This window comes from Micropterus dolomieu, linkage group LG06 (assembly GCF_021292245.1).
Source record: "Micropterus dolomieu isolate WLL.071019.BEF.003 ecotype Adirondacks linkage group LG06, ASM2129224v1, whole genome shotgun sequence".
Lineage (NCBI taxonomy): Eukaryota > Metazoa > Chordata > Actinopteri > Centrarchiformes > Centrarchidae > Micropterus > Micropterus dolomieu.
This window is the reverse complement of record NC_060155.1, coordinates 18412058-18435366: the sequence shown is the minus strand read 5'-3', so window position 1 is coordinate 18435366 and position 23309 is coordinate 18412058. Positions and strand designations below refer to the sequence as shown.

At 42.8% G+C, this 23309-nt stretch overlaps 1 protein-coding gene across 3 annotated transcripts in view; it reads left to right on the top strand.

The window, feature by feature from the left end:
• Positions 1-23309, top strand: part of LOC123973137 (receptor-type tyrosine-protein phosphatase S-like) — a 68747-nt gene that overhangs the window by 38716 nt on the left and 6722 nt on the right. The window contains exons 6-28 of one of the 3 annotated variants that reach the window (XM_046053030.1): positions 107-217; positions 5757-6026; positions 6318-6697; positions 8375-8576; positions 9977-10113; positions 10359-10503; positions 12588-12905; positions 13027-13220; positions 13364-13390; positions 13667-13784; positions 13978-14643; positions 15400-15494; positions 15926-16179; positions 16452-16539; positions 16779-16997; positions 17531-17688; positions 18461-18475; positions 18691-18803; positions 20533-20630; positions 20905-21028; positions 21479-21654; positions 21859-21978; positions 22655-22809. In XM_046053030.1, coding sequence (XP_045908986.1) covers positions 107-217; positions 5757-6026; positions 6318-6697; positions 8375-8576; positions 9977-10113; positions 10359-10503; positions 12588-12905; positions 13027-13220; positions 13364-13390; positions 13667-13784; positions 13978-14643; positions 15400-15494; positions 15926-16179; positions 16452-16539; positions 16779-16997; positions 17531-17688; positions 18461-18475; positions 18691-18803; positions 20533-20630; positions 20905-21028; positions 21479-21654; positions 21859-21978; positions 22655-22809 — 4183 coding nt within the window. The remainder of the gene's footprint in view (positions 1-106; positions 218-5756; positions 6027-6317; positions 6698-8374; positions 8577-9976; positions 10114-10358; positions 10504-12587; positions 12906-13026; positions 13221-13363; positions 13391-13666; positions 13785-13977; positions 14644-15399; positions 15495-15925; positions 16180-16451; positions 16540-16778; positions 16998-17530; positions 17689-18460; positions 18476-18690; positions 18804-20532; positions 20631-20904; positions 21029-21478; positions 21655-21858; positions 21979-22654; positions 22810-23309) is intronic. The other 2 variants (XM_046053028.1, XM_046053029.1) reach the window with 2 other exon arrangements.

Genomic DNA, 23309 nt, shown 5'->3' with positions numbered 1-23309 from the left:
CACATCGCTCTCTCTCTCTCTCTCTCTCTCTCTCTCTCTCTCTCTCTCTCTCTCTCTCTCTCTCTCTCTCTCTCTCTCTCTCTCTCTCTCTCTCTCTGTCTTGTAGGAGCATTACAGATTGAGAACAGTGAGGAAACCGACCAAGGGAAGTATGAGTGCGTGGCCACCAACTCTCAAGGCGTGCGCTACTCCTCCCCTGCCAACCTGTATGTACGAGGTAGGACCTGGATAGAGAACACACGTGCACATGCACACACATGCACAAAGACAGAAATCACTACAATTAAGGTGCTCTTGGTATAAATAAAGTAATTTCCTTTCCATAACTGTGCTCTTAAAGTATTACTAACCCATCCATTGTCTACAGTATATGTTGACCCTGTTGTTTGGTATTTCTCACAACCACCCTTAACAAGTCCACCTTAAACCTTGGTGCGAGCTCCTACAGTTGAATCAATTTGAACATAAATTCGGGGACGCACCTTGGTTTAACTGCATGGAAACATCACTGATCTGTCTACTAAAACGGTTTCTGTACAAGAGGCGGATAAGACGAAACATATTTGATTAAAGATGTGACTGAAATTGGAAATTAAACAATCAGGATGTCATTTATTCTTAAATGTGTTTACATTAATGGCATTGTTTGGCACCCACATGATCCCTGTATAACTGATTCTAGTCTCTGGACTGTGGGTGCTGGTGAATCAATGGCTTATGGCTGAAAGACCACGACCAATGTTTACAAGTTCTAGTTTCCATGTTAAGTGGGATATCGGAAAAGTGTGTGTGCGATGTGTGAGTGTTGGTTCGGGTGTTGGTGAGTGTGTGTACAGTATGTGTGATGCAGTGGAGCGAGTAGCTTTGCGCTGGCCGTTTTTATTCTCTCTGTGTTTCCCCGTTCTCTCTCTCTCCCCACCCCTCACGTCATTGTGTTCTGCATCAACCCCCTTCCATCCCTCAGAGCTTCGAGAAGGTTGGTGTGCTCTTTCTTTTCTTTTGTTACTCCTTTGTTTCAGAAAGCTTCACTTATTGAAACAGAGAGAAACAAAAAAATGCAAAAAAGAAAAACAAACATTTAAAGGACACCTGAGTAGATTTGAAGTGAAATGATTTTATCTCAAAAATGAAGAGAGTTGATTTCTCTAAAGCTGCTATGGTGATGAAGTGGTCTGCCTACGCAGCAGAGTGCATTGACTGCATTGTGAGGCCTTGTGTGCAGAACCCTTGGTATTGCCTTCACTCCCCGATCAGTGTTTTCTGCATGGTATGATCTTGTTGTCATGGAGACCCAAGAATTGGAAGATTAAAAAGAGGCGATGTTTGCATGGAAGGAGTGAGAGAGAAAGAGAAAGGAGCACCGCTTGCATGTCTGTTGACTGATGGACTGACACAAGAGCATGGCACAGTGTGTGTTCACGCCTATTGATATGCTCGGATTGTGATATTATTGAACTTGTTGTCTTGTCATGTCTTGCTACTGTCAGATTCCCCCCCCCCCCCCCCTTTTGTATCATCATGTGTAACTTTGTGTCTCAGCTCCCATGTCATCACATCTCCAAGGCTGCACTTTTTGCACTGAGTGGACGTCTTGCACTCGCAATCACGCTTGTACATGCCCTTCTGTTTTGAACTTATGTGTTGTGCAGGTTTGTAGGAGAAGCATCAGTTATTTGGCTGGATTTATGACATGAACTCAAGATGGTGAGAGAACCATCACATCCCCAGTGGTGGAAAATATATTTATATATAAGTACTGTACTTAAGTACAAATTTGAGGTACTTTACTTGGGAATAATACCCTAATGCAATTCAGGGGGAAATATTGTATTTTTACTCTACTACATTTATTTAACATCTACAGTTACTTGTTACTTACAAATTAAGATTTTACATACAAAGCATGGGATGACCTCATATGCATATGATGCATTTTTATCTAGGCTACTCTTTATATTAAAGTATTTAAATTAGCTCCACTTAGACGAATTACAACAGTAAAATGATATGTACACATGCATGAATTCGTTATAATTATGAAATAATACAATATATAACAGTATAGGCTACTGTAACACTCACAGGGGCCTTTTTTTCATTTTGATATTTTACTGTGATATAAGTAAATAACGCATTTTTCCTCTTAAAGTTTAATTAATAAGCTATAAAATCTCCCCCAGCTCAGTTTAATACTGAGTGTCAGGGGTTTAGTTGCTACAGTCTTATTTGTTCTGCTTGTGAACAGTAACTTGTGGGGGCTAATGTTAGCTAGCTTTATCACACATTAGCGACATATCGCAGTGTTTCACATTACTGAGTCAATTCACTGATTTTATAAATCATTAGTACTTGTGCTACTGTTGTGCTATATTTTAGCATTTAGCATCATCCCATAATCGTAACGGCCACTTGTGGCCACAAAAATTACACACAGCATTATGGTAGGCTACATTTTGCTAACAATAATTATGTACATCTATATAAGTGACACTTTTAGTGAAAGACTTTTACTGTAATTGAGTATTTTTATATTGTGGGATTTACTCAAGTAAAGGATGTAAATACTTCTTCCACCACTGTGTATCATCTAAATTCATACGAACAATGAACTATCTATTTACAGGTACAGCAATATGCCAGCTTTACTGTAAGCCTGTGTCGTATCTCGCTTTTCCTGGTTGTTGCTATCTTTGTCAAACACTCAGATACGGCAATGCTGACTGACATTTGAAATGAATAATATCCATTCGCATTTTTAGATATCGAGGGGATATTAATGATTCCCTTTTACTACAGTGGTTAATGAAAGCCCTTTCCTTGAGGCAGACTGGATGGTGCTGCGTAAATGTCAGCTCAGTGACAGTGCTGAGCGGGTATATAGCAGTGCTGAGATACAGCGGTAATCCTTATGGCTGTGCCAAGGTCCCCCCAGCCAGTAGCCTCCAGACTCCCTGCAGAGGACGGGACTAATGATAGCTTCGCTAATAAAGATTGAAGCTCCTGGCTCTCACAAACTGTATAGAAAATGGAGGGGAATCATGCGGCCCAGCTCGATTAACTTTAAGCTAGAGGCTCTGTGAGCATGTGAAGGATTATCCCTTGTTATGAGCTCACTTTATTGTAAAGTATTCGGCTGTGTCTCTGCAGTGGGTTCTTCAGTCTTTTGTCTCTGGTTTTGACAGAATTTTTTTTTTTTAAACTGCTGAGTTCATATTTAAGATTACTAAACGATCATCTTGAGTCTCCACCTCCATCCTGTTGTTGCTCCTATTACCACACTAATCCATGTGCTTAATTAATAATCTTTTTTAGTTTGTATTTTTTCCATATTAATAGCTAAAATAACTGACTGAATAAACCTGATAGTGTTGTGTCATGCTGCATTGCACCTGCTTTGTCTGTCTTGTGCATGGAGCTGTTATGGATGTGGTCTCTGTCTCCAGCATGCTCACATAAGGAGATGCCTGCCTAATCATGTCTGTTTTCTAACAGATCTACCTGTTTTTGTCTCTTTCGTGTCTTCAACTTCTGTATCCAATTCTGGGTGTCTTCCGGCTTTTTTCCCCCCTACAAGTTTTCCAAATGCTGTGCACTTTATCTGTTACTTATGAAATGGTAGTGACGTCACGGCACCTATTTCTTTCTTTAAATTTGTTGAAATCATGCAAAAAATGTTAACTTCTATCCAATTGTCTCTAGATTCTTTGAGTAGGGGGATGTGGCCCATGAAGATTCCAAGTAATGATGTTACACATTAAGGAGTGGAGGTTGTGCAGCAAATTTACCCATATTTATTTATTTATCTTTGTGTTAATTTTATATATTATATTGGAATGACAGCTGGATTTCCAAGTCATCTAAAAAAAATATCGTCTCATTGTTTTGCTACTGTAGTGGTGTTACAGTGACTTCCTATTCTAATCCATTTTTAATTTTAGTTTTGTTGCTTCTCACGTTCATGTTTATTATACCAATAAGCTTCCCAGTGTTGAGTTTAGCTGAGTTTTTTCGACAATGTTTCTGCTCTCTGTCTGCCTTCCCTTTCATTCTCTCCTTCCATGCAGAGATGTTCGTCCGTTACTCTCTCTGTCTCTTTCTGTTTCCTGTGTTGTGACCCTCGGGTATCCTCTTCTTCTCTGTTCCTTCAACATCCGATCTCTACTACTTCTTTTTCTTACTTTTGAAGCACCTACTTTCTGAATGGGCCTGACTCTGGTATATATAGCCGTGTTTTTAAATAGATCCATGTGTTTTCTTCTTCCTCGCTCCTCTTTTCTTCCCCCTTTTCCCTCCTTCCCCTAAAACCCTCTTCTAATCCTCTCTTTATCTCCACTTCCCTGTCTTTCCCCTCCTTTCCCTCCCCCTTTTTTCTCTTCTTCTTCTGCATTCTGTCTGCACCCTGATGTGTAGGAGCGACAGACACATGTACATAAGTTTATTAACTTATAAACATGCACATACTACCTCACATATCTCTCTTTTTGCTCGCACTCGTTCTTTCCCGTTCTGCCTCTTTCATGCTGTCTTGGTGTTCTTTACTTACTGTGTCCAATGATCACTCTGTAATTGCCACAACACCTTATTAGAACCCTCTATCCACTCCTGTCCACATTTTCAATTCATTTGACTACACACTGTATCAGTTATGAATCCTATGTATTGTACAGTATCTTGTTGTACAATGTGGCTGTCCTTTGCTACATTGCCTGTCATTGTCTGGAAGAGAAGCAGAGCTGCCTCTCTCTCTCTCTCTTTTTCTCTCTCTTACTTCCTCTCTCTTATACTTATTCTATCACTCTATCTGTCTCTGCACTTGCCTCGCTTCTTTCTGTCTGCCTCTCTGTCTTCAGTTCTTCGTTCTCTTCTTTGTGTTCTTCCACCATTTTATTCCTCTTGAGTCGCCCAGGCATGCAAGTGACCTATGAGTTCAGTCTCTCGATGCATCTCTCCCTAATATATATCAGCCAAGCTCTGACAGATGCAGTATTGGATATAACTTGCCACTTTTACTTGTTCTTCTCATGGGGACACAAATAGCTGGCAGGGCGTATTGATCGGCCCCCATGATGCATACGCTCTCTCTAAAAAGAGCCCATCTAATGTAGAAGCACCTCAAGGCACAATAATCTCAATGAAGTAAAGTTTATAACTGAAGTTTCTGGTAAAGTTTAACATATTTAGTCATTGCTTAGAGGGCAAAAGATGATAATACATCTATAATCAAAAACCTGAATCACAAAGTCTTATTTTCTGTTTATGATAATAAGAAAATGTTTATTTTGGAAGAGAAACTGACTATAGGTGTCATGTCCTGGTTGAAACAGTACTCAAGAGTTTGTCACTATTATTTTGAGCAGGCAGCTCACTCTGATTGGTTGAGCTAAACACAAGATTTGTGTCTTTCTGTTGGAATCATCAGTACCATAAAGTAATTGGGACTAAACTTGAAATATCCCTTTGTAATTTTCTGTAAAAACCCTGAAGTTCATTCTCCCCCCTCCTGTTACCTCTCCTCTCCTTCTCTCTCTTTTTCTTTCTTTTTATCTTTCTTGCCCTCACTTTCTCTCTCAATCTCTATCTTGCTTTCTTCCTCACTCTTCCTCTCTCTTTCTCTCTAAATCCTCTCTCCCTCCACCCCTCCTTCTTTTTCTCCACCTTTCTTCTCCTCACATCCTTCCCCACTTTTCTCCTCCCCCCCCTTACCCCTAAATTCCCATCCCCCCTTCCTCTCAACCCTGACTCTCCTCCTTTCCCAGTGCGCCGTGTGCCCCCTCGTTTCTCTATTCTCCCCTCAAACCATGAGATCATGCCGGGAGGGAGCGTCAATATCACCTGTGTGGCCGTGGGTTCGCCCATGCCCTACGTCAAGTGGATGCTGGGCAGTGAGGACCTGACCCCCGAGGACGAGATGCCGATTGGACGGAACGTGCTGGAGCTCAATGGTGTCCGGGAGTCTGCAAATTACACCTGTGTGGCCATGAGCAGCCTGGGTATCATCGAGGCCACCGCTCAGGTCTTAGTGAAGAGTAAGAGACGCTCTAATAACACAGTTAATCATTTTGGTTCTTAGAGAGAGAAGAGGATGCAGAAAAGTACCTCAGCTGTCGCTTCATTGAAGGATAGATAAACAAATGTACAGAATAGTAGGAAGAGATGTGAGTGTGATCTGTACAAATAAACAAAACAATTAACAAAATGTACTGTATGAATGAATGCAGCCATAATATGTAACAATAACAGAATATGGACACAATCTAATAAATAGTGTGTAGTAAATAGTATAATTCTCTTTATCTCCCCTTTCTCCTAATCCCCAGCTTTGCCAAAGCCTCCTGGCACACCAATAGTCACAGAGACCACTGCCACCAGTGTGACCATCACCTGGGACTCTGGCAACCCAGATCCTGTCTCCTACTACATCATCCAGTACCGAGCCAAAGGGCCGGACAGCAAGTACGAGACAGTGGACAGCATCACCACCACCCGTTACAGCATCGGGGGACTGTACCCCAACACCGAGTATGAAATCAGAGTGTCGGCCTTCAACAGCATTGGCCAGGGGCCCCCCTCTACACGCGTGGAGGCCCGTACAGGAGAGCAGGCCCCGGCCAGCCCTCCCCGAAACGTCCAGGCTCACATTATTTCTCAGAACACGGTGATGGTCCGCTGGGAGGAGCCGGAGGAACCCAATGGGCAGGTAGGATGAGGAGTGACACAGCATTTTTTGATCTGTTCTGAGTAATAAAAATATATACATTTAGTACAGATCTGAGCATGTACAGTGAAGTTACAACAACTTCCTGTGTCATGGCGAAGCATGGTCCTTTGCCGCCGTGCCAGGGAAATGCCGTTAACCGAAAGTGCAATTCCAAAACCCGACAAAACCATACAAAACCAAGTTCAGACAGGCACACAGACAAAAAAACAGACATGCAGATCAACCCCAAAACAAGCATGCGACAAACAACCGACACAGACCATTTCAAAATAAGACAACAACAGGACTAGTGTGCTGATACAAAACCACAGAAATGGATAACAAAACCATATGACTATGAAAACTGAAGACAAGAATCAAAACACAGAACAGAGAGCAGGAACAAGGCAAATAAAATTACAAAAACAGACAGACTCGGACCAGGGTTGTGACAAAAACATATAAAACCTCTTTCATACCCTTGGGCTCTTCTCAATTATTTGAGGAAACATATACACACGAACTCAGTTGATAAATTCACTTCCCAGATTTTTATATTAGTACTCATAATTTACCTTAACTTTTTACTTAATGTTTTACTCTTTGTTGTTTTCACTAGTAGACTATTTTTTTTCCATTATGTGTTTATATGTGTTCGTGTTTTTGTTTTTTTTCACTGCTGCGCAATCAATTGCCCTGTGGGGACATATAAAGTGATTGATTTAAAAGTAACCATTCTAGTCTTTTAAACCAATCATGAAAAAGAAGAGAGTGTAAGTAAAAAACAGAGAGGGTGAATTCCCTACATTTGGAATTACATTTATCCTCACTTAGTATGGACTGACAACATTTCAAAAAGGCCCACATGAGCTCAACAATAAAAGCTTAATGAAAATCACCATCGGGAGCTTTATTCCAGTGTGCAGGTTCATCTCCTTTGCAGGGATGGTGTTTTGCCAAAGATTTCTCTCCTGTAACTCCCTCGCTACTTCCCCCACCCTCTAAAGAAAGAAGAGGTAATTGGACTGTCTGTCCTAAGTTAAGAGCACCCCCTCTTGAGGCCTATTTCCTTGTCCTGCCTACCTAACTGTGCAGTAGGTTCATAAAAGTGCAAGACTGAATTGAGAGCACATGGGGATTATAGATATTAAAGAGTAATAACAGGAGAGGTGGTAGAGGTGGAGGGTAAGGGCAAATGCATGGCAGCAGGATTATATACTCTGAACCGCCTCTAAACAAATTCCACAGGAGGAGGTATAGTGATTGCATTTTAAGCACTAAAATATGTGCATCTGCATCTTGTATTAGAACTGGTTTTGTTAAACTTAGAGTGAGATTTGTTGATCAGGGTCGATTGCACAACAGCCCCAGAGAGTTGAGGACATCACTTTGTGACAGTGACCTCTAACAAATACTGATCGACCAAATCCAAAGGACCATCTGGACTAAAGTTTAAAAAAAACAAAACACAATTCATAGATGTTGACCTTTGCTGTGACAAAGTTCTGTTGAAAGATGGTATTATGGATTACCATGGGTACAGCACAGTGGAATTAGATGTAAGACCACTTAATACAACCCAGTCACTGATGACCTTAAAAATCCAGCTCCAGTCAGCAGAACCTGAACCTGCTCTCTTTCTAGCAGCCTTACTTTCTCTCTGTTCCTCTATTGTAGGTGAAAGGCTACCGCGTGTACTACACCATGGACCCGTCCAGGCCGATGAATGAGTGGCAAATCCATAACGTCCAGGACAGTGTGATCACCACCATTCAGAACTTGGTGACGTCCGAGACCTACACCATCCAGGTCCTAGCCTTCACCTCTGTAGGGGATGGACCCTTCTCAGACCCCGTCCATGTTAAAGTCATGCCTGGAGGTCCGTGAACATGTGTGACTGTGAATGTGGGTGTGCATAAAGATCAGCACTGATAGACGTTTGCGCAAGTGAATGCATTCATCTTGCATGCTGTCGCATAGAGAACAACGAAGAAGTGGTCTTCATTTATTCATGTGAGGGAGAGAAGTGGCTATTTGTTGAATGTGTACATGCGACAGAGCACAAATGATTCACTATTCATGTGTGTGCATGTAAATAAACTGTTAAGAAGCTTATTCGAGTGACTTATGTAAAGTTTGTGAAGCAAACTACTGTGAAAACGCTTTGCAAATAAGCTTGACCTGTCAGAAAATATGCCTCCTTCAAAATGAATAAATTCTACCTGCTGGGACAGAAGTGTGGAGACTTACGAAAAGGAAACAGGGATTAACAGCCAAAAATGTCCCTCGTACCTCAGCGCTGCTCGTGTCACCGTGACAGCTGCTGTGAAGTCACAGGTTTTATGTGATGGGAGGGACAAAGAGATCATTACTCTGATGGTATTACCGGTTTAAATTTCTGTGGAACTTCAGCTACTCTTACGCCATTAGATGTCCCTAAAACGTCTACCATTTTCCAGCACATAAAAGGAATAAGAATGTACAGAAATGCACATGGGTTAGTGGATGTACATTATGATAGTGAGAATTGGTGCAAAGTCTTTTTTGATTACACTATGACTTTAAACATTGACCTGAAAAAATAGGTTCACTTAAAATGGATTAACATCAAGTATTTCTGACAGCAGTTATTAATTCATTGTATTTCAACACTCAACTTCACTAAACCCAAACTCAGCTTTAGCAGGAATGTGTGGGTGTGCTTTGATCAGATTTGATTGATAGAGACATTTCCCAGGCAACATAATTCCAATTCTTATATTAATGATATCAATAATAATACACTTCCTTTAGAGAGCAATTTTCTAAACATAGTTACAAAGTGTATCACAGTGATAACAACAAAGCAAAACAGGAAAAAAGATCAAATTAACTGAAATATTGAGGTAACTAGACAGGAGAAGAATACATTCTTTAAAATGTACATTCTTCGTTAAAGAATTAAATGTAATACATTAAAAATAAAAACACAGAGTTAACATGGAGCGGACATAAAAGGCATGGTAAAATCAGAAAAGAGACTTCCAGTAAATGTGAATTAAAAAGATGTATTGTTGTTAAATTCTGATCGGTGTGTGGAAATATTTTATGTATGTGAAATCGCGTTCATGTAGAATCACATCACTTTAAGCTGTTTAAGAAAATGTGTTTTCGGGACCTTTAACTATAAAATAAGAAATGCACAAGACTACAAAAGAATATTGTCTTATACTGTATATATTTAGAGTCCTGACTGACTCTAAATTCAACTGACTGATATTGTGTACCTGTCTCCTTCAGTCCCCGGCCAACCAGGGAAGTTTAAAGTCGGAAGAGTGACAGACACCAGTATTGAGCTGACCTGGGAACCTGCGTACACCAAGGAGGGCATTGTCAACTATGAGCTGCTCTATAAACCTGTCAAGTTTGGCAGTTTGGTAAGACCTCTTACTCTCTTTTCATACATCTGTCAGTTGAGAGTGGATTTCCTAACAAGACAGAGGGATGAGAGGACGGATAAAAGAGGTCTTTAAAAGATTAACCCTGGTGTCCAGCACCACTGTGTCTGCTGGTGACAGTCCTCATCTCTCTTTACCTCCAACGCTCCTTTAATGTTTTCCTTTCCACTGCCATCATCCGACCCCTCATCCTGTCCTCTGCTCCACTTTCTTCTCTCTCACAGGAGAAGCTCACCTTTGGCCCGAGGAATTCTTACACAGTGGAGAGCCTGAAAGCGAACACAGAGTACTCCTTCTCCCTGGCCGCCATCTCAACCAAAGGCATCGGAGCTTTCACCAACGAACTGGTGCAGAGGACGTCACAAGCCAGTACGTCTCAATTTGGCTGTGTTCATGTACTGTACCCACACACACACACACACACACACAAACACCACAAATTTTAATTGTGTCATGTTTGAGCCTTGTGCACATATTTCTGGCAAATATTTGGTCCTCTTCTCACACATACACACACAGGTCGTGGCACTTCCTCAGCTCTTGACCCAGAAAAACCTGGGGACCATCTTCACATCTCTCCATCAATCTCGTTTATCAACTCATCTGTCCAACCCCACCTCCCATCCATCCATCTACGTTTGACTGTGCCTTTCTTCCTCCACTCAGCCTCTTGCTTTCTTACACAGCCAAAACATCATGACAGATGGAGATGGAGCACCGAGTAATGTTTCAGTCTTCCTTTTCTTCACCCTCCTTTCACTTTTTCCACTCTATCAGTGTCTAATGTCTTTGAAAGGGCGAAACTGTCTGCCACTTATTTGGCTAGCAGCCAGTGGTGAGGAGCATTAAAGGATGGTGGTTGGCCTGTAATGTTGACAGGTAAGTGCCGGCCAGTCTGTATTTTATCCATGCTGAATTTGGATTCTCTCCCTTGTCTCCCTTTCTCTCTTTTTTTCTGCACAATCACTGATAGAGGATAAGAGTTAAATAAGTTTCTATTCCTACTATTTTCCTCTGACATATGATGTCATTTCACATCTCATATCTCAAGAAGAAAACCAATAAAGAAAATGCGGACACAACAGAGAAAATGGTGCAAGGAAAAGAATTAACTAAGTAGTCGTGGTTGAGGAAAAGAGTCAAAGTCCTGCAGTTCATGGCGCTGTATCACTTCAGCGGTAAGTGTTTGTTTTTACAGGATTTACAGTTGATTCATAAAACGCAAAGACTCATAACATGCATTCACAATCAGGTCACTTTTAGAGCCAAGTACAAAATATGCTAGCTGGTTTCCTTTCACTCTGTACCTCCAAAAAGAAACAGAGACCAAGGTAGTGCACCGGAGGAGGTGGCGGGGAGGGGGGATGCCAGATAAGCAGACTATTTCATGCAGCAGAATTCATTTCCCAGGGAGGTTATGTGCGCTTTGTTATCGCCAAGCTTTGGTGAACATCTAGATTGTCCCCTGAGGCCAACAGAACAGTGGCTGTACGGCTGAGTGGATAGATACTTGAACCTGTCAGCTATGACTATTACACTCCCACACATACACACATGCTATACTCTCCAGAGCTCACACACAAGCCCATATGCCTCGGCCATGCTCACCTGTTTTTGTGTGTGTTCTCTTTAAGGAACATTATATAGGGTGAGTGATGCCAATAGTTCAGAAATCTGTGGTGATGAAGGTGTATGATTTTCTTTTTTGGATTTCTGTGCTAATGTGTGTTACAGTAAATATCCCAGTCGACTTCTGATTCAATCCTTGTCTACAACTCCTCATTCTAGCCTGCCTTTCAATATCCATCTGAGTGCCTTTCTCTCCCCGGCTCCCTGTTGTTGTTTTATCTTTTTTAACCTGCCTCCGTAATCCTTTTGGCACTGTGTGAGATCTGTTTTAGTTTGTCTGTTTCTTCCCTTTGTGAAGCTCAAGACCTTCCCCTAGCAAGCAGTGGGAAGTCTCAGACCACTCTATTATCCCGGGGACTCAAGGATTATGCCACCATGGGTGTGAAATGTGTATATTTGTCTGTGCTGCTGCGTACTAAGCTGTGCATCCTTGCTTTAGAAAGAAAGACTTGATCTGTTTTTCATTCATAAATCTGGATCCTTTTATGCCACCAGCCACGGCCAAAGGATAAGATAAAATCATTGGGTATCGGATGCACATTCTCCTTGGGTAAAATTAAGTTGTCCACTTAGGGTCGATACTCTCGTCTCTGGTTTATTTCATTAGGCTCTAAGCCTAACATTATGCTTTTACATTATGTGGTCACTCCCCCTTTTTTGTTATCTCTTTCAGTCCAGTTTACCTTCGTTTCTTATTTTTCTTTTTTCATCCTTATCTCCTATCCTTTTGCTTTTATTTTTCCCCTCTCTTGCTTTTTCAACTCCATATTCGGGTCTCTCCTGAACTCTTTGCCAATTGCCCTCCTTGCCCCTTGTTCGATCAGAGCCCTCAGCTGCTCCCGAGGGTGTGTCCTGTGAGAGTGCCAGTTCCACCTCGCTGAGAGTAAGTTGGAAGCCGCCTCCAATGGAGGGCCAGAATGGCGACTTGGCAGGTTATGAGCTGAGATACCAGAGAGTTTCTGGGGCAGGAGGCGGAGAACAGGGCCAGGAGGTGAAGGGGCTTCCTATCCCGGCCCAGCAGGGGCAGACAGTGTTAGAGGGGCTGGAGAAATGGAGCTGGTACAACATTACCATGGCGGCCTACACTGCAGAGGGGTCTGGTCCCGACAGCCTGGCTGCGCTTTGCAGAACTGATGAGGACGGTAAGAGTGAGAGACGTAGATCAGACCGACACAGTATTGATTGTTGAGCTGATTATTTACTGGCTAGACTGTTGGTCACTTAATTAATTCTTTGTGTGTGTGTGTGTTTGTGTGTGCTTAGTTCCTGGTGCAGCTCCTCGCCAGGTGGACGTCCAGCCGCTCAACTCCTCAGCACTGCGAGTCGCATGGCGGTCTGTGTTGCCACGGTTACGGCAAGGCCAGATCCGTGGCTACCAGGTGCATTTCAGCCGTGTCGAGAGCGGTGAATCACGAAACCTGCCCCGGATCAAAGACCTCTTATTGGACGAGTCCCAGGTGACATCATGGCTGAATATATAAATGATTAATTGATGTTCATTTATTTTATCATTAAACATTCTCACTCTCTCCTTTTTATCCTTTGACTCACTCTCATCTGTCTCGGCTGCCTGCGGGGTGTGTCTTGTCTGCGGGATAAGATGGAGGAGGATGACTCGACTCAATATGTGAGTGCAGACTACCCATCTTCTTCTCATTATGAATCAACTCACTATTAATACATACAGCATAATGCATCCAATACATTACACAGAGACAGTTCCTAAATTCCCATTGAGTTTGACCACCAGAGATTTAATTAGCCTCTGATATGTAACTTTTTAATCACTTCTTACTGATGCATAACTGTAAAGAAAGGGAATAAAGAGGTATGTGCATTGTCTCATATTGAAAGGAATGAGTTAGCAGTATTTGATGGTGCTGTTATGTGTATCTCCCCACAGGAGCTGATTTTGGGAGGTCTGAAAGCAGAGACTTTGTACTCTGTCACAGTGGCAGCGTACACCACCAAAGGGGATGGAGCGCACAGCAAAGCCAAGCTGGTGCAGACCCTGGGGATTGGTAAGCATATGCCAAGTATACAGTTCAGTACACTGGATTTAGTAACATACTCGAGAATTGATCTTACAATAAGATGCACCAGGAGCCTGCAGTAAATAAACAGCCAAATCAATTCTCCTGTACAAGATTTACAAGATATATGTTTATACATATATATATATTGATTTTCTTCTGCCTGCACTGTCGTTTGCAGTGCCTGGCCCCCCCTCCCTTTGGTTGCGTCCAGGATCGGGTCCAGGATCAGTTGTGGTTCGGTGGTCTCCTCCGCTGGAGTGCTCTGAGTCAGGCTCTAATAGCCAGGGGGCCCCAGTGGAAATCCAGGGCTACCGCCTACAGTTTGGCCAGAAGAATACCTCTTTAGACACCACAGTGGATTTCACAAATCGGGAGAAAAACTTCACCGTCAGAAACCTCTCCCCAGGCTCCTCCTACGTCTTTGTGCTCTCCGCGAAGAGCCGAGCAGGCTACGGAGATGTAGTGCAGCAGGAAATAACAGTTCCCATGTTCCCACCCTTGGGATATCCCAAAATATCTGACTTTGTCAATGCCACTTGCTGCTCCCTCCACTTTTCCTGGCTGCCCCCTGCCCCGGAGGAGTGCAATGGTGTCATCACAGAATACACCATAGCTTACAAAGAGGCTGCGGGCCCCAAACCCTCTGGTGACCCTGGCCCTTCAGCTTTACCAGTCCCCACTGCTCCCCCGTGGCTGATCACGCTACCAGCGAGTGAGTCCAACTACACCATCCAGGGCCTCAATCATAGCACAGCCTATGAGGTGCAGCTCAGAGCCCAAAACAAGGCAGGGCCAGGCCCCTTCAGCCCAACTGTAGTGAGCCGAACCCTGGCCTTTGAAACAGGTAGGGCTGGCCTCAGGCCTCAGGAACACCCCTCACCTTCTAAGCACTGGTTCAGTTTCACATATCTGTTCCCCTTACTGTGGATTTCACTCCAAACCACTAAACTAAATGAAGTCTGGGCCAGTTCTTACAGGTCGGCCTTTCACCTGTGCACCTCAGAGAGGCTGAGAACCGCAAAGTCCAGGGGAACACGACTACTCCCCCCAATCTCCTCCACTCACTCACTTATACCTTCATCACCTACCCTTCACAACCAGTGGAAGCAGGCTGAATGTTAATGGATGTTTGCTTCAAGAGCACTGCTTATCACAAACCCTCAGGTAAAAGTCAATACAGGGCTCGGATATACATTATCTAATACAGAAGGTAAGTGTTAAGTCTGAATTCAAGTGAGAACCGGCGTCTGGTGCTGTATCTGCAGGTAAGCCTTTTTTATCTGATAGACCTCCACTTCCACCGTTTCTAAAGCCTTTGCTGACATGCTGAATTCTGAGTCTAACAAACACAACCTTACACTCTGAGAATGTGGCATGTCACATTCCTGCAGCCGGTCTGTCTCTTATTTCGACTTATTACTCTTGCCATCCACTCTCCTCATCACCTGCCCATCCTCCTAACCATCATGCATTCCTCCCCCAGATCTGACTGACGTGTCTTCCATTTGTACAGGTTTGCAGTGGGAAAGCAGAGGAGCCACTGCTTTGAATTAAATGCTTCATGGCGAGTGACACTCTCTTTTTTTCGTTTCCTTCCCAGATGTGCCGAGAAATTTTTCAGTCAACCTGGCCACAAAGACCAGTGTTCTTCTGACCTGGGAGTTTCCAGAGAGCAGCAACCCCTATCGCTTTACTGTATGTCCATCGACAAACTGACATTTTAACAATTCATTTTCTTTTGGATGGATTAAACAAACAAGATAAAACATTAATTAGTGAGCTTTAGAGGTGTTGGTTGGCAGATATTGTTACCTTTGGGCAGAGACAGGCAAGCTTTTCTGTCTTTATGTAATGCTAAGTTAGCTGGCTGCTGGTGGTAGCTTCATATTAATCGTACAGACCTGAGAGTGGTATCAAGCTTCACATCTAACTCCCATCAATAAAGTGAATAAGCATATTTCCAATATGGTATAAATTGGGCCAGTGTGGTTGTCCAACATTGTAATAAACCCTTGAAAACTTCATCTCCAAATTAATTTAATTCTATCCCCGCTATTGTCAGCATACAGTATATAAATAAGCTTCTTCTGCTATTCTAACTTCACTGAACCTTTCCTATCCCCCAGGTGGAGTACAACCGACAGAAGATGGAGGTGGATGCTCGTCTGAGAAAGGCAGTCATCCCTAACCTTCAGCCTGACACCAACTACGACTTTAAGATCACTGCTCCGGAGGGCAACATGGGAGGCCTTCGCCACCGCATCTCTGCCAAGACCTCCCCGCCAATCATCATACGCCGCCCTGAGATTGACCACACGCGTGACACTGAGACCACAGTCACCATAATCCTGCCATCACTGGAGACTCGCTCTCCTGTCAAGTAAGACATAGAGATGGAGTTTTAGATGTTGTTACAGTTTTTGAAATTCATAGACGGTGAGACATGTCTGCACTCAGGTCAGATGATTACAATTTCTAAAGGTGTGGGGTAGGATGATAACACTAACTGACTAACAAGATGTTAAAAACACAGTCTTTGGTGTAACACAGTCTTTGGTGTAACACACAAAACATGAAAGAATTTTTAGGTGTGCTTGCTATTGTGTCAGTGCAACTTGTGTAATGTTGTTTTGTCCACTTCCGCTCCTACAGGAATGTTTATGTTGTTGTGGTTCCACTGAGGAGAGCCCGCGGCGTCATCAGACACCTCAAGAGCCCAGACGAAATGGACCTAGAGGAGGTGAGAACCACAACAATCACAGCACCCTCTGATGTCTGTGCCTGGAAAGAGGAATGGACCTATACACACACACACACACACACACACAGACACTCAGTCCTGTTGCTGAGAACTCTTGGCAGTGCTTACCATTTATAATTCAATATTGGTGTTTAAACATTAGTCATAGATATGGGAACATCAAATTTTTCTCATCATCACTCTCGCTGTTTCTCTCTGTTTCTCCTCTCGTCTCTCAGTTGTTAAAAGATATCAGTCAAAGGCAGAAGGAATCTCGGCAGCAGAAGCAGGTTGACCTGCGACGAGCTTACATCACAGCCCGTTTCACACCTGCCACCCTACCGGCCTTCTTCACCCTGGGGGACCAACTGGACTATGGAGGCTTTGAGAACCGGGCTCTAGACGCAGGGCAGGAGTACGTCTTCTTCATCCTGGCTGAGCTCAACTCCACAACTGGGGTACAAAAGCCACACATCCTTTCTCTTTCCGTGTTTCTAACCACTCCTTCATTCTCCGCTGCCTATTTTTCTCTCCCGCAGGCTGTCACTATACATTGTAATCAATATGGCCTTGCTGCTGGAACAATAAAATGCATGTCAGTCAAAGTGTTGTAAGCAAAAGGCAATAACCTTCACGTACTTCCATCAACACTGCTAATAAAGAGTGAATGTACCTGCTGTGGCAGTAGGGAGAGCTATTGCCTTGTGCACTGCTGGTATATATGTGCATTTGAATTGGAGTTAGACGTAAATGATACAACTTGAATTAGGATAGATTTTATATTTTATTTGATGCAGTGCAACTGTTCTGCAATGAACACTTTCTTAGAAGGTTAGATTTTGTTGAGACTTGGTGAAAGAGTGAAATAACAGAAAAGCATACCTTTCTTTTTTATTTAAAAAAAAGTCAACAAAAAGTAAAACATTTCCAGTTTCTTGGACAGTTTTCTTGATGGACAGTTTTGATGATGTTCCTGTTTATTTGATTACAGAAAATGTATGTAGCCAGCCCCTACACGGACCCCGTGATTGCCCCAGATTCAGACCCCCAGCCCCTCGACGCAGGTGATGGTCTGATCTGGGTGGTCGGACCTGTCCTAGCTGTGGTCTTCATCATCTGCATCGTCATTGCTATCCTCCTTTACAAAAAGTGAGTGTGACGGATAAACTCTAAAACACAAAATGCCAAACACCATAGCCGTGAGACAAAAGTTGTTGGTCAGCTTTGATTACTGATTCTTAAAGGATAAGGATGATGTTATTCAATAAATTGACTATTTTCTGTGAAAGATTAATTTACATCTGGTGTTCTAGTGAGTATGTAAGGCACCATGGTGTATGTGGGATAGACTGGGGAGACCGTGTGGGGTAAACTACAGTGTGCATGTTCGTGGTAATAAAGGAACATGTCACTGATTGCAACAGTGTGACTCATTGTTGTGTTTTTTAATAGCTTTGGACAACAATAGAGCTGGATTGATAGAGGAACAAGCTATATCAGGATTTGGCTACACTGACAATACTTGTTAGTACTGTAGGATCAATTCGTTAGTTTTGGTCTTTTGGGATTTCTCGAGAATAAGAAATATTGAATATTTCCATCCTTATTCTTTAAAGATACAATGAGTTCTATCTGTCATGCTCTGTGCTTACATTTTTGCGTACTGGGATTGTTTAATGTTCAGTTCAAATACTCAACAGTCAGTGTGATTGTAATCAAATTTGTTACAATTTAGAAGTTTGTTCTCCCCTGAGACAGCTATGAAATAGTCTGACCCTGCCGTAAGCCTGTTATATCTCCTGCAAGCCATCAAGCTTTTGAATACTAATGCAAAATATTGATTTTCCTCTCTAACAATATGTCTGTTTCCTTCCTTTTCCTCCCCTAATTATTCCTTCCCTTGCTCTTGTTTCACTGGAAGCAGCAAACCTGACAGGTAAGATTAAACCAATGTCAAGCTCTTTGTTCGTTTTAACCCGCAGCAATTACATGATAGCAGCTGCTGCACTGAGAACTTGTACAAAGCAGTTAAACACCATATCTATTTACTTGAATCAAGTACCCATGCTAATGACGTGTCACAGTCTGGTTTTCGCTCCCCGGTTGTTTGCATGTGCTAATTGCTCTTTTGACTCGCTGGTGTTTGAGCAGCAAACGCAAGGACTCTGAACCAGGCACCAAGAGCCTTTTGAGCAACGCAGAGATGATGGCCCATCACCCAACAGACCCTGTGGAGATGAGACGCATCAACTTCCAGACTCCTGGTATGAAGCATGTACCCACACAGGCACCCAAACACACACTTTGTATTTGCATAATAATGTGTACTTCCGATTGCTCATCATTTGATGATGAAATATTCATGTGACTAATTTTAACTTTGGTAAGATTATGCAGACAACATACTGCAAGCCCTCCTCCGCATCACAACCAACACGTACCTGCCAACTTCTAGTCGTTTCTTTGATCAAAATGGCTGCCCAGGTAGTGCAGCCAATGCTTAGTCACAGCTGAGTCATAAAGGTGTGGCAAAATCTGATCATCTCTGCTCACCCACATTCCTCATGCAGGCTGCAGATGCACATGAGAACAGACAGAAATGAAAGAAATCTGCCTTATCACTAATGTTTCTGCACTGGGTTTAACAGTCAAAACGCTATATCAAAAGGGGAGTTGTGGGTTAACTGTGATCATTTGTGAAGGAACTCCTCGCCAGCATAACCAACTAAAACACCACTGTCAAGTAATTACATGGATTTTGCCACTTCCCACCCTCTGCTTAGTAAGATCTAACAACACAGCTGCTTTGGTCACGGCACCAGGCTGATGATGCTTCGCTTTCACTTCTTTCACAAATTTAACAGCATCTAAAAAAATTTTTAAAAACGCACGGCCTGGAAGGATTTTAATCACTGTTCTCACTATATTTTCATGGCTGCAGTTTATAGAAGCCTCACAGGTTCCTTGTGGGAAGGGTGGCAAGATGTGTCACCAGGGGGAAAGGCTTAGTCTTAACATGCCAGGATATAGAAAGTCAGATGATTCTGTATTTTATTAAATTCACAGATGAAGCTTTGAAGTTTTTTCTTTTTGTAAATGTTCCTGGGAAGCAAGGTAAAACCTACAGCAAAAAAAGCTCTTCAGCTCGCTTCTCGTCTATCATAAAAAAAAATGTTTTTGCTCTCATGTAGCTGCAACCTTGATGCTCACACCTCACCCACTTCTCTTCCCCTGAGATTTGTGCTTTTGAGATGCTCGGCAAAGATGAAATTTGTTTCTAACAAAACCGGCTGATGCTATGTGAGGTCATTTTGGATCGTGACAGGAGCGTTTTGTCGTGATTACCTGTGAGTGCTGCAGTGGCGGGCTGAAGAAGGAAATAATCGTCGATGTGAGCCTGTTTTTCACAGCTGTAACAGCAGAAAGACTTAAATGCATCGACATTCATTACATTTTAAGAAACACAGAGAATGCATTTTGACTTTGGCATTCAATGTATCATGTTTATTGTATACATGGCAGTGCTACTTTGATTTATTGTTGTGGCTGTTTGCCTTTTGAATGGACAATGGCTCGCTATAGCTTCTCTTTTCTCACTCCAGCTGTGAAAAGAAACAGGAGGCATAGGATGCTTCCTTTGTTTGTGTTAGTGCGTGTGTGTGTGTGTGTGTGCCCAAGTGTACAACCCTCCTAATTAGTGTTCTGTCTGTGTTTGTTTTCTCTGATTCGTTGCTCCTATGATCTCAGAGAAAGCAATTTATCAAAGAAAAACAATTTACAAACAAACAGGGCTCGCTTCACTTTGTCCTTGCACGTGGATCAAAATTGATTTTCTACCTCAGCGTGTTCCTTAATGATATGTGATGTTCTCTGATCGTATAATTATCTTCACATCTTTGTATATGAGTGATGTTGACCTGCAGTAATTTAGGTTATTTAGCTGAACCCTGAGTCACTTCTGACCCCACCCCGCTGGCCCTTGTTGTCACGCAGGAATGATGAGCCATCCTCCCATCCCCATCAGCGAGCTGGCTGAGCACATAGAACTGCTGAAAGCTAATGACAACCTGAGACTCTCCCAGGAGTACGAGGTGAGAAATACATTATTATTCCATTTGAATAAATAGATAACATCCTCATTGTTTCGAGATGTTAAGCCTGTTAAGCCTTTGCTTCATAAAGCAGATCTTATTTAACAGTTTTATCTCTGTGCAGACTATATGTTCATGATTTATTCAGCACTGCAATTTATTGCTGTAACTTGTCTACTTACAAAGCACTCTCTTTCCATTATCCTCAAATGCACTACCAAATATGCCACCACACACACTGTTAATGTGTGTGTATTTTGCCGCTTCTTCCCAGTCCATCGACCCTAGTCAGCAGTTCACCTGGGAGCATTCAAACCTGGAGGTCAACAAGCCCAAAAACCGCTACGCTAACGTCATCGCGTACGACCACACCAGGGTCATCCTGGCTCCCATAGAAGGTGAGGATTAGCTGCAAAGGAATAGCAAATGAAAGAAGATGTTTACAGGAGAGTCTGAGCGTGTTTATGTTCATGGGGTGAACACAAAGTGGGGTGGGGGTGGGGTGCTGCATGATGGATGAAATCTGAAATTGTAAACAGTGCTCAAGACTGGCTGTGTGCAGTGGCATGAGACTGACAAACAGCGCGGGTGCATTCAAGTGCAGCCAGCAGTCCTCCAGAACAAGAAAGGGGAGAATGGATTTGATCTGGAGCTCATGAATTTACACTGACAGAGGCTTGTTTGTTTGTTGTCGTCCTCTAGTCATCCAGCAGCCGTCTGTTGGAAGCCGCGGCTGCCAGAAACAAGCAGTGCGTTAGGCTGTTTGATGTCATACATGCAGGTTAATTTATTATGTCGCTTATGCAGATTGCAAGTTAGCGAGAACCTCACAGGTATCCCCTTTGCAGGTATCCTGGGGAGCGACTACATCAACGCCAACTACATTGATGGCTACAGGAAGCAGAATGCCTACATTGCTACCCAGGGGCCGCTGGCGGAGACGTTCGGGGACTTCTGGAGGATGGTATGGGAGCAGCGGGCTGCCTCTGTCGTCATGATGACGCGCCTGGAGGAGAAGTCACGGGTAGGAAACCAGTCCTTCATACACTGACCCACAGTTTGCATTACTGCGCACCCTAGAGTACTGTATTCTAACATTCTCTATATCTGAACATTATCTGCAATGTAAATGTGCTGAAACTAAAGAGGAATGTTGCTTTAATTCAGTCTGAAAAACAGCAATAGTTCTAGTAATGATGATGATGATCCTTTTACTTTATCCGTGTAGATAAAGTGTGACCAATACTGGCCAAGTCGTGGCACAGAGACATATGGGATGATCCAGGTCACCCTGCTTGACACAATGGAGCTGGCCACTTTCTGTGTTCGCACCCTTTCCCTGCATAAGGTAAATTATTTCGCTCTTTTATTTCTCTCTTCAAGCCTCTCTCTCCTTCCCTAACCAAGCCTTGACTCGCCACTCTGCCCTTTCCTCTGTGAGTTACCATCACATCCAATGGCAACCGCTTTGATCTGTTCAGTTTACAGTTAGGAACCTGGAGCACCTGGAGTACTCGTGAATTTCCACCGTCACTGAACGAGCAGTGCATGTGGACTCACGGAGGAGAATAGATTAGTCTGGGCTTTATGGAGTGTTCAAACCAGGCCAGCGCCTCTGTGTATCAAGCGCTGAGATTTGATCACTGTTGGAAGCAGAGCACTTTCTTATAGCACAGGGCTAATCTAGGACCGTCAGACTAGCATGTCTCTGTGGCCTACTTACAAACACAGAAACTAGGCCAAATGTAGCTTCCAAGTGTAACACCTCTTCTTCAAATTTTTGTTGATATGTTATGTCCAGTTAAGAGATCCATCATATAGTAGAGAATAATGCACATGAAATATTCTGTAACACTAGTATTATTCCAGGAATTAGGATGGAGCCATGTTAATGGAGACATATCTGAGAAACAAATTGGCAAATCCCTTTAACTACTTAATAGGTTTTGTGCTATAAAACGGATGAAGTTTGTATAGTTGTTTGTACAATCTACAAACAATAATCTCTTGTCTTGTTATATTAGAGTGGAAGCAGTGAAAGGCGAGAGGTGCGTCAGTTCCAGTTTACAGCCTGGCCAGATCATGGTGTGCCAGAGTATCCCACGCCCTTCCTCAACTTCCTCCGCAGGGTCAAAGCCTGCAACCCTCCTGACGCTGGCCCTATCATCGCTCACTGCAGGTACAGTTCACTCACCCAAGTCTACACTAATGGGATAGTTTGACTTTATGGAAATACGCTTATTTGCTTTCAAGGTTTCGGGGGAACAGCTAGTTTGGCTCTGTCTAAAAGGTAATAAAATGTATCTATCAGCACCTCTAAAGCTGACGAAATTACTCATTATATCTCATTTGTTTGATCCGCACACAAGCACAGAGGCCCTGGATAACCATCAGTTGTAGTTGTTGCATTACAGTTTTTGTACAGAGTAATCAAACATGAAAAAAACGTAATTAGTGAGCTTTACAGGAGCTGGTAGGTGGATTTTCCGAACTTTTGCTACCAGTCTTCATGCGAATAAGGCAAGCTAACCGGCTAATGGCTGTAGCTTCATATTAGACAAGACTATCAATCTTCTTATCTAACTCCCAGCAAGAAAGCAAAATAAGACAATTTCCCAAAACTTTAAACTATTCATTTAAATGAATGGTGTCAAAAATAAAATCCTCCATGTCAGTCAA